General features: G+C 42.7%; 2 protein-coding genes across 8 annotated transcripts in view; both read left to right on the forward strand.

Moving 5' to 3' along the window:
* The window catches only part of zak (sterile alpha motif and leucine zipper containing kinase AZK), a 53,959-nt gene extending 39,149 nt beyond the window's left edge, over nucleotides 1–14,810 (forward strand). For 2 of the 6 annotated variants that reach the window (XM_036974435.2, XM_090229777.1), the window contains 10 exons: nucleotides 3,331–3,466; nucleotides 9,399–9,443; nucleotides 9,559–9,589; nucleotides 9,697–9,836; nucleotides 9,981–10,043; nucleotides 10,134–10,229; nucleotides 12,252–12,368; nucleotides 12,647–12,721; nucleotides 12,969–13,122; nucleotides 13,266–14,810. In XM_036974435.2, coding sequence (XP_036830330.2) covers nucleotides 3,331–3,466; nucleotides 9,399–9,443; nucleotides 9,559–9,589; nucleotides 9,697–9,836; nucleotides 9,981–10,043; nucleotides 10,134–10,229; nucleotides 12,252–12,368; nucleotides 12,647–12,721; nucleotides 12,969–13,122; nucleotides 13,266–13,972 — 1,564 coding nt within the window. In that variant the 3' untranslated portion in view covers nucleotides 13,973–14,810. Of the gene's footprint in view, nucleotides 1–3,330; nucleotides 3,467–4,504; nucleotides 6,318–9,398; nucleotides 9,444–9,558; nucleotides 9,590–9,696; nucleotides 9,837–9,980; nucleotides 10,044–10,133; nucleotides 10,230–12,251; nucleotides 12,369–12,646; nucleotides 12,722–12,968; nucleotides 13,123–13,265 lie in introns of those variants that run through there. The other 4 variants (XM_036974436.2, XM_090229778.1, XM_036974438.2 and 1 more) reach the window with 2 other exon arrangements.
* LOC110520115 (cell division cycle-associated protein 7) lies at nucleotides 14,503–18,335 on the forward strand. 2 transcript variants are annotated; one of them, XM_021597179.3, is made up of 10 exons: nucleotides 14,503–14,879; nucleotides 15,621–15,749; nucleotides 15,863–15,982; nucleotides 16,103–16,318; nucleotides 16,411–16,485; nucleotides 16,622–16,810; nucleotides 16,943–17,077; nucleotides 17,175–17,324; nucleotides 17,421–17,557; nucleotides 17,649–18,335. In XM_021597179.3, exons 1-10 carry the CDS (start codon nucleotides 14,859–14,861, stop codon nucleotides 17,677–17,679), a joined length of 1,203 nt encoding a protein of 400 aa, XP_021452854.3. In that variant the 5' UTR covers nucleotides 14,503–14,858; the 3' UTR covers nucleotides 17,680–18,335. The 2 variants fall into 2 exon arrangements, with proteins under 2 accessions (XP_021452854.3, XP_021452856.3); XM_021597181.3 differs by having other exon boundaries at nucleotides 14,505–14,879; nucleotides 15,624–15,749.
* Nucleotides 18,336–19,779: the final 1,444 nt, after the last annotated feature.

Below are 19,779 nucleotides of genomic sequence, written 5' to 3' on the forward strand. Positions count from 1 at the left end.
ATTCTGGCACTTGAAAAAAGTAAAACTAGGAGTAGGTGTCCTGTATTTGCATCTCAGGAGGTTGGTGGCACCTTAATTGGGGAGAATGGGCTCGTGGTAATGACTGGAGCGGAATCAGTGGAATGGTATCAAATACATCAGACACATAGTTTCCAGGTGTTTGATGCCATTCCATTTGCTCTGTTCTGGCCATTATTATGAGCCGTTCTCCCCTCGGTAGCCTCCGCTGACAAATGGCTCCTGGTGTTGGCTATACTAAATCTGGCCTCATGCTATGTTTCTTCTCTTTTATCAGACTGTTAGTCCAGTGAACAGTGGCTGTCTGTCTCATTAGCTATCAATGCACTCATTTGTGTAATAGTGTCAGTTAGAAGCTGCTCACTGCTCTGTAACGATGGCTCAGAGGGCTCTTGTTGCAGTCTATATTAAGGCAGTTTGCACATGGTCCAGTAGAGCATGAAGGGACTCCTCTTTTCGCTGTTTCTCTGGCACCTGTCTAGATCAGGGAGGAGGAGCAGAGAGGGGGAGTTAGTTGGGGAGGAAAAGAAAGGGGGAAGTTAGAGTGCTGGGGGAGGTAATGTGAGAGGTATTAGAAAACCTGTAAATGAGCAGGATAGGACTAGAAATACAGTGTTTGTCAGGAAAGCGACAAGCAAGAGAATCAATTATGAGGGAAGTTTCAAGTATTAGTGGAAAGTCTTTGAGGGGATGGGAGGGAGTGTGGGAGGATGCAGGAACAGGGCAGGAGTTCCTGTCTGTGTCACGTGCCTGTTTATAAATAGTTACTTTGGGAGCCGATTGTCTTGGCCTCTGACTCAGCATAGCTACCCATGGTGCACCACACAGCCCCACCTGCTGGGCAAAGCAGACCCGACCACTCAGTGTGTGTGAACCACATTAGCAAACACACTGGAAGGTAAGTGTTCCTCTACTGTCTGTGGCCTTAGAGCTGTCACTAAAAGGGCAGAATCCAAACTTGAGAAACACATGCATAACTTTGAACTCTTGTGTATATTGCATGGATGTCAGGGAGAGATATGTTTTGGAATCTCAGTTAAGCACAAGTACCTCAAATCAACAGTTTAACACCAGTATTATAAGTGTTGAGGTGGATGATGTTGGTTACTAAACACATCAGGGGTGTCATACCTTAGCTCAAGACCAAAAATATAAAGTAGGCAACAACAACAAAAAAGTAGACTTAAATCCCAATGGCTGTTTAGCGTATTGGGTGGCTGGATGGCTTTAGAACCATGCAGAACATCTCTCGGAGAGCAGCTGCCAGCCTGCAGGCTTTTCTCTCACTTTTAGAAAGCAGAGAGTGTGAGTTTGCTTTGCCTGTCAGCCGTTTAGGCAGTGCGCTGATTGTTTTGAATTTAATGTTGGCATTTGAACTCGTGCTTTTAAACCTTGCTGTAATCTGATAATCTGGGATTATTTGAATTGGGAATTGGGAGTTGAGGGAGCCCTCCTTTTTGGTGATCATCCGCAACCAAAACCTATACTGAACAAAAATATAAATGCAACATGCAACAATTTCAAAGATTTTACTGAGTTACAGTTCATATAAGGAAATCAGTCAATTTAAATAAATTCATTAGGCCCTAATCTATGGATTCTACATGACTGGAAATACAGATATGCATCTGTTTAGGGGAGACATATGTGGCATTGTGTTGTGTGACAAAACTGCACATTTTAGAGTGGCCTTTTATTGTCCCCAGCACAAGGTGCACCTGTGTAATGATCATGCTGTTTAATAAGCTTCTTGAAATGCCACACCTGTCGGGTGGATGGATTGTCTTGGCAAATGAGAAACAATCACTAGCATGGATGTAAACAAATTTCTGCATAACATTTTATAGAAATAAGCTTTTTGTGCGTATGCAACATTTCTGGGATCCTTTATTTCAGCTCATGAAACATGGGACCAACACTTTACATGTTGCGTTTTATATTTTTGTTCAGTGTATGTTATTGATATTAAAATATAGGTTGTGATAGCTCTAGGCCTAATTGATATTTTCATTCATTTGCCCAGTAGGCTAGTGCAATGTTGGTTTCATGTATGAAAATAGACACAATTGAACAAATTGCTATTTAGAGCATCTGCCCAAAATACATGTCCTGTTTATGCCAAATGTGCATTTTCATGAAGTGACAGAATGCTAATATTCAGATAATGCAAATCATGAAAGATTACTTAGGCCTACATCATCATCTTCAGCCTTCATCCATAATCCCTACCTGTCTCTGATATAATGCATTCCCACCTCTCAGTCTAGTTTGTCCACCTTCCTGAATTAAAATGAGATATTCTAACAGATCAATCATGCTTGCAAAACATCATTAAATATTGCTAAATTATGTTTCTACTGCTAGAGGTCCTGCACGTCTTATAGAATATTAGCTCAAAAATGTTGTGGAGCTCCTAAACAGTACCGGCACCTATTTCAGTCCACGTCAAGTACTGGCTATAGTGTAGCTGTAGGGCTGTTTTTTTGTTGTTGACAGAATGAGCAGTCAGATATCGCAACTGCTTTGTAGGCAACACAATGATATCAGAAGGAGACGAAAATGGCCCGGGGAAACTTTTTCGCGGACCGCCCCCTCGTTGGCTGTATTAATATTTCGGAGCCGCCTTGTTGACACAAAACGTTTCAATATTCTCTGAGCAGCCTTGTTGATACAATGCTTTCCCTTCCCTGGCGAATAATGCAGACAGGCAAATGCAAAAACTAGCTTGGGCGCCCACATTACGGGGCAATCAGAAGAAAATGTGACTACACGAAACGCATAGGTTTGACACTGACATGTAAAGGGGCTTTTGTCATTTTTGACATTCTTTGAACGAGTTTGTCTTCATGTGTCCTTGTCGATTGTAAGTAAGTAATTTGATGTAGACCTATGCCTTTTTATTTCAATGCGTGTGTAGGATTTATCTGGCATAGTTTGCTTCCGCGGTCACCTGTTTTATGCACTAGTTACTTTCACATTGATGTCTGCATTTCAATTCGGCCTGGTTGTGACTTGATAGAGTGAATTATGCATCTATTTCATGTTGCACTGTATGCGCCGTTCTACAAGTAAATTAGTCAATTAATGATGAGTGGGAGTTGAGTAGTGGTTGACATTGTACACGCCGTTCCACAGACCTTTTAACCTAATATTGCGGATAATAATTAATTGCTGGGGTCATTTTGTTTTTAAATCTCTGTAGAAATGCAGCAAATGAGCTTCAACTTCGCACACCCCACCTCACTTTGCCATACCCTCGGTTTAACTAAACTGACGCCACTGAAACGCATCCCTATGTTGTCTGTGCTGTAGCTGTGAGATCGAGGCCACACTCGAGAGACTGAAGAAGTTGGAGAGGGATCTGAGCACCAAAGAGCAGGAACTGAAGGAGAGGGAACGTCGCCTGAAGATGTGGGAGCGCAAGCTCATCGAGCAGTCCAACACCCCGGTAAGTTCCTCAGGAGCCAAAACCCACTGCACCCCACACCCTCAGCACAACCCCCACACACCGTCTCCTCCCTGAACATGAACAGCACCACAGTTTAGCACCACCTTCACTGTGTTGGTCCATGTGTCACGGCCTATGTTCTTGGTCACAAAGGGAAGCAAATAATTCAGTTTACTTCAGATTTCAGTCTGGAATGGAGGGAAAATTTAAAAATAAGGCTCTGGCTAGGCTCAATGAGTCTCACCGATGGGCTGTTGTGTTGAGTAGAGGTATTAGCTCATCGTGCTACTCTGTGTGGGACTATGTCACTGAGCCCCCATTGGCCATCAGTGATAATTAGAGGTCAGTGTGATTGTAATGTTGGGAATGCCAATGTTGTCACGCTTCGCTGCTTGTGTGTATTTGCCTATACTACCCTTTCTATGTGAAGCTTTCAAAGGGACACCCCACTCTGCCTTGGCCTCCTGTTTCTGTTATTGCTTTGGCATGCAACACATTTAACCTAAATATTACCTTTGTAGTTGGATGTGTTGGTTGGATTTGTTTATCGCACTTCCACATTGTAGCACTAATACTTTGTTTTGTCCATTGTATAATTGCATTCTACAGCCATGCAATGGGAATGTCTTACAGTGCTTTGCCTTGGCATCAATTTGACATTAGTTTCAATTGATACATGCACTGATGTATTGGGTAAGAATCAGTACTGTCATCCTGGGAGATGTTACCGTGTTAGCTATCTCTTTGTTTTCTCCCTTTCTCCTAACTTAATCTGTCCTGTAGACTCCAATTGTTTCAGTCCAACCTTCTTTGATAATCCAATTTACTATATCTCTCAACTCTACTCTTCTAGTGTTTGACAGTCACCTTTTTTATAATGGGTATAAAAACAAAACACATTTAATCATTCGTCTTGGTGTACAGTGTGTGGTCAAAGACTGATTTCCTTCCCTCCTTTTCTTTTCCTCCCTCTTCTTCCCTACCTTTCCTCTCTCCCCCATCTTTCCCTCTATGCTGTTCCTACCCGTGGCGGCTCAGATTAGCACTGAGTCGTTCTATGAGTCTAAGACGGAGGAGTCGAACAGTTCGGAGATGACGTGTCAGATCACATCCTCCAGTAACGGGGAGGTGGAGGGGATGAGTCTGCAGGCCATGATGAAGGGCTTTGGGGACATGTTTGCCTTGGACATGGGGGGCCCCGTCCTGCACTCTGGCATGCAGGGCAACATGCAGGCCAAGCAGAACTCTTCCAAGTCCAGCAGTGTCAGAGAGGGCCGCAAAATCAACATGGCCTTGGGGATGTCAGACGACAGTGATTAGAGCAACCTGATTGGTAGCATCCGTAACATCTGTCCATCAATCACTTTGGCCTGTGTCTAAACTGTGGTCTTGCAGCAAGCTCCCATGCATATTCCTTTTCACATTACTGGTGTTATGGACACCATCTTCAAACATTAGATCATTCATTACTAATAGCTTTTTATTCCTTGACTGTTTTTTTTTTTGTTGTTGTTGGAACAATCCATTTTTCACACATTCTTTTGAAAAACAATAAAGCATATCCAAAGATACTATACTTGATGTAGCACAGAGATGTTCTTCTCGCCGTATGAACACAATGTATTAGAAACGGTCCTCCTACATGGCTCACATGGATGTCATTAATGCCTAATGTACTGGATGTATAGTGCCATGCTGTAAAGAGTCATGTGAGCAACTTGTATTGAGGAGGCAAAGCTTTTATGACATTTTGCTGACATTAAGATTGGCCAATTTGTTCTGAATGTGGTGGAGTGCAGTTGCTCTGATTGAGTCTCTCACCTGGACGAGAATGTACATGTGGTGTCCCTCAGCTGACCCTGACTCATGTCAGCGGGAGAGAGAGAAAAAGTTTCCTGATATCCATGTTAAACTACAGACTTCCTGTGCCCTTTTTCTGTATATACAGTGTTTGGAATATTTGGATTTCAGGCCCGCAAACCATGGCTTATTGGTGTAAAGTGCACTACAGGTGTTTGTGTAGTCTCGCTTCGTGTGCTGGTTGACTGCTGCATGTTATAGATGCATATAATCAGGATGTTTGTGAGGAGTACCATAGACCTTAGACTACAACACCTTGACAGGGGTAAGTTCTCATAGACAAAAGGCAACTATTAAGGACCTTTATTCCACTAACTCTGTTATTCAGTGGTAGGTTGGCCTTTCATTCAATTATTTAGGAAGTAATAACAGTATCTCTTTGGAGAGATATGAAATATTCTTTAGATGGCTTCTCTAAGCTAATGATTATCTTTCAGCTAAACATGTATGCATCTGCACCAACAGTTTTGACCACAGACAAAAGTGTGTTTAACCATGCCCAAACTGAGCCTATTGAAGCTCACCTTAACAAGTGCCATCACCAAATGCCCTGTAAATTCTGCTATTTATGGTCATATGGGACCTCATCTCTTCTAAACATATCCAATATGGAGGCTATTTCTGTCTGACTCTGGCCCTACAGGTTCCACCTATTTCTACTTAGTTGATGTATGTTTTTGTATTCTGTTGTGTAGTTCTTAAACCTAGTCACTCCAAAACACATCCATTGACATAGACAATAACCAACCGATACACCTCCTGATGTGAAAGTTAACCACTTTGTAAGGTATTTCAGGACATCGAATACCCAGAGTTGCAATATGATCTATGCAAACTTCAGCACCTTGGATTAGTCCAATTCCTTGAATTATTCCGATAGTTATGGCACACCATTAAAGAGACACTATTAGACAGACTGCTGTTTGATATGAACATATTTTTCTGCAACCTCTACTGTTCCTTGTTTTTCAATAAACATTTTCTCATTAAACTTCCTGCTTTGGTTCTTTACTCTCCCTGTTTTCTTACATTTCCTTCTTCTTCGATGAGGTTTAACGGCGGTTGGCATCCAGTAAATGTTGCATTACCGCCACCAACTAGACTGTAGTATAACTCCCTTATACTTTGCTTGAAAAAAGTCAAATACATTTAAAATACCCTACCATCTAACCCTACTCTCATTAAAACCCAACCACCCTACTCCACTATTGAAACGTTTCTAGTCCTACCTCAGGCCAACAGCCTGAAAGGACAGTACACACTACCACTCAACAAACCCTTTAACCCGGTAACTCTTACTGAAGCATATATCATATTTTGGCCTATCCCTCTGTACTGATACAGATCTACTACTCACACAAATCCTGTCAGGATCCCTCCCCCTGTACCCATCTTCCTCAACTTTCTTCACTACCTCAGCATACGACACCTTCTGCTCTACTGTAACCCTGGTAACCTCAACCTGCCTTTCTTGCACTGGACTCTTCTGATCCCCAGCTCCATGGGCAACCCTACAATAAACACATACAGCTTCTTTCCCCAATGTTACACATTCCTTTGTCTCATGCCCTTCTGCACACTGCTCACACCAAGGACCCTCCCTTCTGCACACTGCTCACACCAAGGACCCTCCCTCCTGCACACTGCTCACACCAAGGACCCTCCCTCCTACACACTGCTGCCACATGCCCATAAGCTTGACACCTGTTACAACGTAACAACCTGTAACAAGCTTTTACGAGAACTAAAATATCCTAACCTCACTTTGTTGGGCAGAGACTCAACATGAAAACTCTAAAGAACAGCCAATGACTCTTCTGTTTTACCACCCACGCCACCTTGTCTGTGTTGCACCAAACGACGAGCATCACAAACACCGGGAATCTTCCCCTTCAGTTGGTCAACCTTCACATTTACTGCTACCCCAGTAATCGCTCCTTTCAATGGCGCCCTTTTCTTGGGAGCAATTCAAGTCACATCTATTGTCCCAATTAGTTTGGCGCGAAGCCTCTGCTCCCTCTGACCAGCAGAAACACAAACAATTATCACAAGACCACTTCGGGTTACCTTCACCGATTCCACAGTACCAAACACATTTTTCACACACTGAAACCACAAATGGATCAGACAAAAGGCAGGGGTCCACTTCCTCCAAAAATATCCCTCCTACAGTCACAGACTCGTCTTTTATCCTGACCATCAGTGCAAGCCTCAGGCTCCGAGGACTTCACCACACCTGCCACCTCCGATAATTCACACTCACTCACTTCCATTTCTCCTCTTGTCTTCAATCTGGCGTAGGTCTCACACTGCTTCCACTTTCTGCCATTCTTTCGACTAACCATCTCCCTTTTTCCCCCCAAAGTGTTTACCTGACTCGAGCTCACCCTCTTCTTCCGTCTCTCTCTTTGACCTCCTCTGCCTCTCTTTTTCCCTCCATTCCTCCTCTGTATATGTATGTGTCTCGTTATGGTAATATTGTACTTCTCATAACATTCATCTCATTCTTGCCCTCTTAAGGGATGCCATTCTCCCACTATCATCCTCAATCTTTGTCTTCTCACATTTCCTCTTGGTTTTCCCAGTTTTTTTTTGTTGTTTTTTTTGTTACCTTGAAACTAACAACTAATTCAAAAACGTTACAATAACGTCACAACAAAGGTTTGTTAGCCACAAAATTCCAAATGTGGCCAAGACAATAAGAAACATTTTGTGCTGGGAGAAAATGAAGAAAATGTGACTGGTTAGAAATATAACTTCAGATGTGGTCTGGAATAACTATGTTTTAACAAGTAAGACCTGAAATGAGTCATATTACATTTAATTGATTTGCATTAGACCCATGTTCACACTGTAGTCCTCAAGGTTTCAAATAAATATATAGTCAATGGTGGGACTTCTATCATTAGCCAACTGGGCACCACTCATACTTGGCGCAGAACATAAATGTGTATTGTATATGTTACACTTACGGACAATGCCTGCTTAATTGCCCCTGCGGGGATTGACAAAGTCATGTTGAATTTGTGGTGTAGCCACTAGCCAACAGGTTTCCAATGCTTTTCCGCCTCTATAGTGTAATCAACTTGCTACAGTATACTCCCATTCCACATGGGGGCAGAGTTGTGTGAACTACTGAACTCATCTTCCCTGCCAAAGGAATCCCAAAGGCTGAGCAATTTCTACTGATATCCCCCCATCCTTCCCCTCCTGTCATCAATTAAGATCTGTTTCCGTTTGTCAACAGTATGCTAAGGATTTTATTAAACGATTTGAAGTCATTTGTGACATACAATATGACTCCTGTAATCGCGATATTATGTCACTTTAATTAGGCAAACTCTGTTATGGAACTGTGGCAGTAGTGTAGGGTTGGTGTTTTTTTTATGTGATTACTTCCGAACCATACCACTGGAGTAGACGAAAAATGCAGCTGGGGGCGAGGGACTTCAGAAGGAGGCTGCAAAGAAGTGTATCGCGCTAATTCTAAAACGGCCCTCTTTGAATGCGATCTGTTGAGATTGCCATTCATCTCAGGCTCTGGGCTGTTATACGATTCCGTGGGAAGCAAATAGAGAATGCTCCGATTAGTAATTAATTTAGTCATCTTCCCCTCAATTCTCCCGGTGCATCGTTTCTGCCACCACATAGAAGCCTCGTGATCATAATGATGAAATTTGCATTTTGAACAGTAAATTATTTATCTTTAAAATGCATCATGAAAGACCAGTCAGATGGGCATTGGACACATTTTAGTTTGATATAGACATTCAGGACCCAGTCATCTTGATTGCAGAACACTAGCTGCAAAAACCATTGCTATAAGACATGGTAAACATGTCTTGGAATGAAGTAAGCCTGTATGTAATGTATACTGTATGTAATGCACCGATGTTCATAATGATTTACTTGCACACATGAATGCAAAATCTGTGTCAGAGTCCAAACGTAAAGAATAGGCAGCATTTGTTTCTTTTGAGCTGTGCACATTTGTACTACGTGACCATTTAGAGCAGTATTCCCTAGTGCTAATTCAGTTTTGTCTCATTCTTCTTCTTCTTCTTTTACACAGCTCCTTCCCAACCTTCATATTCATTCCTGGACAGAGGAACATGTGGTCAGTATCAACACGTATCAATCGATGACTTATTTAGTTTACTTGACCATTTTAATAACCATTTATGCCTCCATTGACTATGAATAGTAATGCTTTTCCAATTCCATCCCCACAGTACTTTTGGATGCAGCAGATATTTGGGGCGGGTATGTTCAAAGTCACCATATTATGCTGTAGGTATGTTCAAATGAAGAAACCCATCGTTTTGGCGTGTATGCGTTTTCATTTGCATTTGTTTTCCCTGTGTTCTCAGCAGAGGGGGCATATGGCATGCAGCTGTATGGTGACCTGTTTAAGGAAAACCACATCACTGGCAAGAGGCTGCTGCTGCTCACGGAAACAGACATGCGAGACCTGGGGGTCAGGTCCAAAGGTCACATCATGCACCTCAAGGTACCATATTACCTTTCACACTAGCATGAACTAGCCAGCCATTTCACAATGTGTCCATATGGTATAATTATTGAAATTGAGCAATATGCTCATACTAATTATTTTGAAGTTTGAAGTCTATGTATAACATGCTTTCTCCAACAGAGTGAAATTGAGAAGCTAACCAATGACTACATTGGGCTCTTCCACTTCCCTCCACTAATGAAGGTACTGTATGTCCTTTCTCTTTAATATTATGAAATGGTTGGCATTGTTTACTGTTACAATATGTTCCGTCTGGAAATCTCTGTTCCACAGGATGCGTGGGCAGAGGAGGAGGAGGAGGAGAGGAGGAAGATTGTTAATCTGGAGCTGGTGTTTGGGTACCACTGGAAAGCAGGAACAGGTCACTCGGTAGGTTTTCAATGGACACTGAAAATATTATATGACAAATAACCAAGATGTCTTGGTACTTTTTTTTTGCATTTTCAAATGTATCTGTAAAATAATTTAGTCTCAGTTCTGGTTTGGTTCAAATGCCTATAGTCATAGCAAACTTGTTGTCAGATAAGATTGAAACTGGTATGCCAAGATGGAAATGCTCATCTTCAAGATGCTGTTTCTCTAGGTAAAGATGCCCATATGTTCCCCATCAAACTCAAGCAAACACTGACCACTGTTTCACTGAGCTTGCTTTGCCTTCAAGACATATCCTTACAAGAGAAACAGATTAATAAACATTTCATATAATCCCATCCACCCCCACTTGCTCATCGTCCTTTGTTAGGGTCTCAAACGTTGGAGAGAGGCTGCTTCTCCACTTGCTTTTTGAATTTCATAAAAAAATAGCCCATTTAGCCAGAAGTCATTTTCTTTTTAAAAGGCAAATGTTATTTAATCTTTCAGCTGTTCATTGTCCCATCATAAATAGTCCCCTTTCAGTGAGTTCGGCGGGGCTGAAACGAGCCTGCTAATTGCCTCCCATTTCTTCTGACATGTGGTGCTTTAGTGGGTAGAAAACACAGCAGGGAGAAGGAAACAGGAGGCTGAGAAAATGAGAGCTAATTATTTTCCCCTGCCTGGTGTCAGGTTCTGTGTCAGCCTTGTTTTTACAAACTGGAAGGTTTTTTTGCACTAAATAAAACAAACCCGCACTGCTTTTTTTTCCCGCCTCTCTTTGCTGGCGGTGTCATGGTAGCAGCTGCACTTCTCAAAGACAAAATGAGGGCCTGCGATTGTGCGGCCACCATCTGACAACCACTGAGGGTCCCCTACTAATGAGGATATCACCGCGCAGCCAAGAGAAAGGTGCTGAATTATGTATGAGTTGTCATTAGAGCAGACGCACTCCGGTCTTGGGCATCATTATCAGACATTGTTTCTGCTGGAGTGATTAGACCAGCGTGGACCTGGGGGCCCTGGTGCGACTGGCCAGGGCCGACACAGGGCCGCTGCCTGGTGTGTCTCGGAGCCAGAGCCTTCCTCACACTTGCTCCCCCTTTGAGCCCCGGTCCAGCCCCTGGGGACGGTGCAGGAGTGGGCTGAGGCTCCTCAGACGAGTGTGTTAGTGGCACTTCTTTGATGTCTTCTTCTGTGATCCTTCCACACAATAGATTGGTCCACACCGTGAACCCTGTGTGGTTAAGCAGTGACCTGTGGCTTCATGGCTGGCTTTTGGGGATGGCAAAATCATTACTGCTTTGTCAGCATGCAATATTCAGAAGGAGTATGGCGTTGGGGTTTGCTCAGATTTGTATTTCCTAGTGAGGATTTGATCCCTATGTCCATTGAGCAGAAAATATTGAAATTCTGAGTTTATTTTCAGCTAACTGGAATAATATTAGCATTACACTGTATTTTTTCACAAAAAATAGCACCACATGTCAAGATTCTGCAAACCATATCCACTACAGGAAATAATACTAGATATCCACCGTAGCAACTTATGTTTACCCCTGAAGTAAAATAAATGTCTTTGCAAGCATAGGTTGTTAACATTCTCATTTTTATTATTCATGTTTGACCACTTGTTAGGTCATCCTTCATGCTATGATAATTCAAGAGACATGCCATCCTCTGATTCTGAGAGCACATAAAAAAAAAAGTGTGGGGAAAGCACTCAATATTCAAACATTATGTCTTAATTGAACGCAACTCACACAGGATACTAGGTGAAAGCAGAATTCAAATCTAAAAGTATAACATAACTTGCGCTTCCTGTCAAATTTGATCAGAATTTCATATACATTCACATTACAGAAATGTTCAGTTCTAAGGAACTACCTCTAGGCTGTGCTGTTGGTTTAGGAAAAAATGAAGTTAGGTTCTCAACTGACAGCAGTTCTATTTTATATATTTTTTTGCGGAAAGCAACAGTTTGGAGCCAGCCAGGGATAAATAAATATACTGTAAGACCTACAATCTCTCTTTTTTTAGGACTGCAAATGGAAAATGTACATGGAACTTGACGGAGATGAAGTTGCAATAACGTACATCAAGGATGTGACCTTTGATGCCAACAGACAGGATGTGGATGTCCTGAAGATGACCAAGGTGTGATCATAAGCATTACGCCATGCCATGTGCTGAAAGGGCATCCGGACTTAAAATCAACAGTCACTTGTCCTTTACATTTCTTTGTTGACGGTTTTTATGACCATTGAAGGAGCGTACCCTTTTGCTAAATGTTATGACATTTAAAGTCCCTCTTTGTATCTTCAGATAAATGTAATTATTCCTTGAATTGATGTCATTGCAGTGTTGAAGATGCACCGTGCTAGCTAGCTTATGCATGATGATTAATTACCATTTATCAAACTATTTCCTTGCAGCCCCCATTTGTGATGGACAAATGGGTAGTTGGACTACGGGACAATCAGGTTGTTGACTGCATTGTTAATTATGAGGTGAGTCATTAAAAACATATCCTATAGGGAGACAGTCCTACAATGACCTAACCATTGCACTACATAGGCCTACACTACACCACCTTTAGGCTAGTCATTACCAATAATAAGAATTCTACAGTAAAATGTAGGTTCACAGTGTACTGTCTTAAAAAATGAAATACATTGAATTTAATTTGACTTGTAAATGTGATCTGATGTTTAAAATCGCCTACAGTGATTGTTGTGTCCCTACACTTGCCACTAGAATGATGTGAGATCACCAAAGTCTACGCGATATAGCCATGCAGTGATGTGGAACCCCACTGGTGGACGAGATGAGATCAAGACTGTGGAGCTGCTGATAGAAACAACCCAGTTGAACATAGAAGGGAACCCCAGAAGCAGATCAGACTCAAAAGGTAAACTTTACTTTCTATTGTGCTTTGGATGCAGATTTCATTGACACGTGGTGCATTTAAAGCTGTCTTAAATACAGAATGAACAAATGTATGAGCACTTCTATGTAGCCGATCCTACCAGTGGATGTTCTTTTTGGTTCCAGATGTGGATCCCAGATGGATGTACAATCTGAGACAGAGGCAGCTGAAGAACCAGTCAGCAGCAGAGCAGCATGGTGCCCGGACCCCCACCGGTGGCTCAGAGACCTGCATCCTGTCTCAGTTCCTGTCTGCGTATGGAGACCAGGCCTCTTCCTACGCTGCAGCAGTGCGGAGGTCTCCCAACCGCAGCTCCCTCTCTCCCTGGTGCTCCCGCAGCTCATCCCCCACCACCGGCCTGTCTGCCATGCTCTCCCCCCTCTACCTGGGGTCAAAGGGCAGCAGCCCCTCCAGCACCACCTCAGATAGCGCATTGGAGCGTGAACGCCCGCTCAGTGCTGGGGCAGTGCAAGGTTACCGCAGGCACAGCAGCTACTTTAAAAACTCATTGACTGTGACAGGGGGCCACAACAGAGGTGCATGGTCCAATACAAGGGGAAACTTCACACAGAATAAGTCTAGCAGAACCTCACAGCAAACAGGGAGGCCTCGGTCCCATAGTTACAGTGTAGTACCTCAGAACCGGCCCAGGGTGATACCGGGCATATCACCAGCGGTGGAAAACTCCAGTACAGAGCAAGAGGGGGCTAAAGTCAGTGAGGGGGGATGGATCAAAGTGGAGCGCCAGAAAAGGTTACCGCGACAGGACAATAAACAGGTCAGAGGAAGACTGAGGAGAGGGGGTAGAGGTGGCTGTAGTGGTCGAAGCTGAGGATCATTTGTTGTTTGAAACTGTTTACATGTCTGAATAGACTGGACAGCAGGTTTACTTTGAACATTATCCTTCACACTACTTCAAAAATATATATTTTTAAACGTTCTCTCGAGGGATCTTTTTAGGAGTCATTTGAGCTTGTGAGAATTGTGATTTAGGGAATGCACACAGTTCAGTCTTTTAGGGCTGAATTCTGAATTGTACTGTATGCACTCAAATATATTTTATATTTAACATGTAAGCCTACATATATGTGAACTGTTTTATATAAGGCTATATAGTAAATTGTATTGACTACATTGTTGTAATATTTCTATTTATGAGAGATAATTGTGCCTTTTTTTACAATATAGAAAAGTTAATGTACGTAATATATGTTTTATATAGGTTTTAACTATATGTAGAGATTAAAAAAAGAAACATATATATATGAAGTTCATACGATTCTCTCAATATCCAAGAACACGACCACCACACCTGGTGGCAAGGACGCGGGAGTTTTTCTATAAACCCGCCCCTTTATGCACAGTTCTACGCTATGATTTCGCGCCAGGGCGTAGTACTTGAAAGGTTACAAGTTGGTGGATCAGTATATGACATAGTATTTTCAAATATTTGTCAAATAAAAATGTGTTGAACAGCCGTTTGTAAAAATATATATGTTTGCTAATTTGTTGTCGCAGATTTGTGTGTTCTATTTTCCTTTTAGCTCGTATTTAAAAAAAAAAGTGTATATACCTTTTAGGACATTTTCCTGGCGCGGGAAATTTCTCTGCCCCATCTGCAAGTCTGGAGGTGTTTCTCTGCATTCATTAAAGGACTGAACAAGCGTGAACACGAGTTTAGATTGACTTTCTTTGCAGAAAGCTTTAAAGAAAACCAAATGAGTCCATCTCGCACTAGGGTAAGGAATGTATAATTACATATAATAGCTATATCAAAGTTACAGGGTACTTCTAGATAGCTGCAGAGAATGATAGCTACCTACAATTCTCCTGTGGTAAACTTGTAGCTAGCTAACGTTAACTTTTCTATTTTCTTGCTCACATTTTAGTCAAGCTGTTGCATACTTCCCGCAAAAGCTGCTGCAGACTGCCTGCAGTCTCGTTGGAATTGCAATGCAACCGTTGCTTTGCCTTTGCTTCAAATCAAGTATCCTGCTTCGCTAACTAGCTACCATGTGTGAATCTAAACAGTTTTTAAAATATATTAAGTAACGTTAACTAGTTATGTTTTTAATCAACCATTTCAGTGGCTACTAACTAGTTACACCACAGATTTGGCTACTCAGATTCATATTTTATCCTGACAAGTTTTGTCAGATGTCAAATGTTGGTTGTATCCTAAATCAACGTGAGTGAATCTTACTTGGCTACTGTAGCTAGCAACTCCTTTTTCTATAGCTAACTTCATTGACCTTGTAAGATCCATTTGTGTTAGCCGTGATATAGCGCTACGTTAGCTAACTTACCTTGTGGTGTCCGGAATGAATCTTGCAGTCACACCCCTACCACCATAGGTATTGCTGCTTCTCTCCCTGTCTAGGAGGGCAGCAGTGTACAGGCAGTTTCTAAAACCAATAGTACTCACGGTGTTTGTCTATGGTCATTCAGTTTTTCCTAACTTTTTCCGCTTGTCGCTCCAGCAGGCCCCCCAGCCTCCTTCCACCAGGATGAGTTTGCGGAGCTTCCGTAACGTGCCCATGGAGACATCCTCTTCCTCCTCAGATGACAGCTGTGATAGTTTTGGCTCGGACGGTGGCTTTGCCAACACGGTAAGCCGAATTGTTACGTTTCCACCCAGTTAGAATTAATGTTTTACCATATTCACTCATTTTAATGAGTTCGTTGTTAATGAAACTGTAGTTTGTGGTTTCACTTTGTGCAGAAAAGTAGCTTCAGAGAAGCTAAGAAGGTGGCGGAGAGAGCCAAGGTGTTTGAGGCTAGCTCGGAGGAAGAGTCTCTCACTGGGTTCGAGAATGCTTTCAGCAGTAAAATGAGTGCCATGGTGATTTATTTAAATTTTAAAAATATTTAAAAAATGTTCTTGATATTACCAGCTTAATTTTATTACACAATGGTGGCTACTATAAACAATAACCTTTCAGAATGTTGCTCTGTGTTTCAGACAGTGGACTCTGACTCGGAGGAGTCGGTGGGGCCTCGGCGGAAGGGCCGTCGGTCCCAAACCCTGAAGGTGGCCTTGAAGTTCCCCACCAGGAGGGCCACCCAGAAGACTACTGCAGCAGAGCCCTCTAAACAGCCCAAAAAAGAGTCTGACTCCAAGGAGGGAGGCAACTTCATGGACAAGAGAGCGCTTAACATTAAGGAGAACAAAGCAATGGTAGGACGGGCTCATTCACAGGAGTCATTCTGGCAGTTGCCTGCTGAGTGACATTTGAGTGCTAATTTTTTTTTGTGAAATATTTTGTTTAGCTTGCAAAGCTGATGGCAGAACTCAACAAAATACCTGGCTTCCCCAGAAGATCATCCCTGCCTATGATGAATACGGTAAGTGGGACAAGATGGAGGATGAGGCTGTACTATAAAACGCATATCAGGAAACCGAAGATTTGACTATTGATGTCTAGCTACCATGTTTGTTTTTTTTACTGTATTTGATTGGGTATGTTTTAATTTCCTCTAGCCTCGTCGTGCCCCCCGCCAGTCTCTGGGAGCCTCAGGACCCCGTAGGAGGAACCCTGAACGCACCTCTCGGCCCCACACTCGCTCCCGCACCCTGGTGGACGGCCCCCCCAGCCCTCCTCCAGAGGAAGAGGAGGACAAGTTCAACCTGGTGCGCAGGAGCCGCTACTATGAGGAGGTGGATGAGGCGGTGAGTGGCACACCCATACCCTTGTTGTAAAGTTAAATATTTTTATGTTTCCTGATCTGTCCGTTCAACAGTAGTGGATCTGAACTCCAGGAATTGTCAGTTCGGTTGATATATTTGTGAATGTGTTTATAGAAGGCGCCTCATCGGCGTAACTACAGCTCGGGGCTAGCTATTCCTCATGTGGTGCGGCCTGTGGAGGACATCTCCCAGATGGAGCTGGATCTGATCGCCAACAACGTGCGGGAGAAGGTGTACAACAGCTCCACTGTAAGTTCCCATTCTCCTACGGTGGTTCTCAAACGCAAGGTTTCACATTCGTACTGCCATGTTCAGAAAATTCACCCCTCTGATTTACTTGACCTAGGGATCCACTTGCCACCAGTGCCGCCAGAAGACGATCGACACCAAGACCAACTGTCGTAACCCGGAGTGTGTGGGGGTGAGGGGTCAGTTCTGTGGCCCATGTCTCCGTAACCGCTACGGAGAGGAGGTCCGAGATGCCCTGCTGGATCCTGTAAGTACTGCACTGTTCTACTCCCGAGCCATCAAACGGTGACTCATTCTTTGACTGTTGTGCAGCCTTGGTTGAACTCGCCTTGGTATGTTGCAGGAGTGGGAGTGTCCGACATGCAGAGGGATCTGCAACTGCAGCTTCTGTAGAGCCAGAGAGGGTCGCTGTGCCACTGGAGTTCTGGTCTACCTGGCTAAATACCACGGCTATGACAACGCCCATGCCTACTTAAAAAGGTAAATGTTCTTTCCGCTGAAGCACTTCAATCGTAGGACTGTGATTGCTACTGTGTTGGGAAGTCAAACATGGCTCTTTCTCTCTCTGCAGCCTTAAAAAGGAAATGGACGAGAGCCAGTAAACCACGGAGGGCGTCACCTGATTCTGGACCTGACTGACAAGCGTTGTGTTAAATATCTCTATGTTCCATAATGCAAAACGGTTAATTCATCTATTGTTCCTGATTCTGTATTTCTTTTCTTACATTGTTTTAAATGTATAAAGTTTTACCATCAATTACGTGACGTAATTTGATGAGTCTTCCTCACTGTTTATACTGTTATGATGAATATCTTCAGTGTTTACAGTTGTTTGCTTGTGATCTCACTTTTAACCTGCAAGTTGTTATAAACCCAAATATATATCAAATGTGTAAGGACTAGTTGGGCTCTACGGTAATTGTACTCAAGATTCATACATTTTTCTGTAAGAAAATTAGCTTTTAACTTCAATAAGGCTTATCGGCTGTTTTAGTCTCAGCTGTTGGAAAGTAAAAAATGTTGTCACGGTTACTCTTGACTATTTGGTAGTCTGTCACTGTCCCACAATGCCCCTGGGGTGGAGAGGACACAGTGAGCCATTGACCCCCCCCCCCCCCCCCCCCCACTGTGATATCTGACAGTGCCTGGTTATATCCTTCATTAGATAACTGTCACTAATGGTGTGGAAACAATTAGCAGTGTCTAATGGGAATCTCATACCTGTAAATCAATTCTATTAAAGCACTTTCTCGCTCTCCTCTTTCTCTCCTTTCATTTTCCAGCTATGTTTTACAGTGCAAATAGTAATGTTCTCAGTTGTCACTCAAGTAGCAAAGAAGTTATTGCCTGTATTTTCTGTTCAGTAGTGTGGTACCGCGCAGGGCATGTGCGGTGACTCTTTGGTGGTTCATTGCTATTAAGCCTTTGAAAATGTACTGCATTTGACCTGCACCGTATCCAGTGAGCATGCTCTCATTAACACTGACACTTTACGTTTTGACATTTTAGTCAACGCTCGAGTGTGTTCGGCGAAAGACTCTTATTACAGGAGTAGCTACTCTAATTCGGTGTGCGCTGCTTTGTTAAATTTTGGGAAAACAGTTGGAAGCTTGTCCTGGGTTACGAAAGGATGCATGTTGGTCACAAGTTTGTAGTAGTCCATTGCCTACTGTCATATGCAGTAGAAAATGGCTCTGGCTTGCGTTGACATTGGAAAAAATCTTGGCGACCGTTTCACATAAGCTGATCAAGGCACGCCACAGATTTGGTCTGAATAGCATCCTCAGTTTATAAAAGTAGACATCTGGAGATGTGCAAAGAAAGAAGCAAGTTTTACTGCTTTAAACAGTTCTCCACAAATCCATACAGTGATGCTGTGTTTAGGTCATCATCTCTGTTCCCTACATTTACATTTTCATATTTTTTGGATCATCTTTTTCTCCCCCAGAAACAAATCTTTAAAAATCTATTATTAGCATAATAAAGATGCACTTGAAAATACTGGTATTAAATACCAATGATCATCCACTTTGAGGTGATGAATATTTAGGGAAATAATTGTTTACGACGTGCAAGCATTGAGCTGATCTGGTAATCAGGCTATGAAATACAATATTTATTCATTAGAGCGGATTTAATGAGGCCTTGCGGCGCTAATTATGAAAACCAGTGTAGCAGTAAATGAGTAGCGCACGGTGGTGGGCTGTCGGGTACCTGTAAGGAGGGAATGGGGGTTGAAGTGCCCTGAGTGCCATGCCACATTGAGCAACACAGAGCCACAGCCCTTCCTTGGTCCTGTCTGTCCAGACCCCAGCACTACATCACTTTATCTGAAGACCGCACACAGATGGGCCCTCAGCCCCCACAATGCCCTCTTCTGCCAGGGCTGGAGGAGTTAGAGTAGTAATGATGACAATCATGTTACATGAATAATGATAGTGATATTGTGCTGGTTGAACTGCATAGCTATTATCATGCAGGTTTTCAGATTGCATAGAAGGATTTTTCATGCATGTTTTTTTTTCTTCAGTTTAATTGATTGATATTTTCATTATGGCTGCAGGGTTGCAAAATTACTTTTACTTTCCTAGGTGTCTAGTGACTGAGAAGCCAGAGGAATAACAGCTGAATAAATGGAACACACAATTCATGATCACGATGGGATCTGTAGGTCAAAATCAACAGATGAATTACAATGTAGA

Source organism: Oncorhynchus mykiss, chromosome 3 (genome assembly GCF_057628025.1).
Source record: "Oncorhynchus mykiss isolate SJ-2025 chromosome 3, ASM5762802v1, whole genome shotgun sequence".
NCBI lineage: Eukaryota > Metazoa > Chordata > Actinopteri > Salmoniformes > Salmonidae > Oncorhynchus > Oncorhynchus mykiss.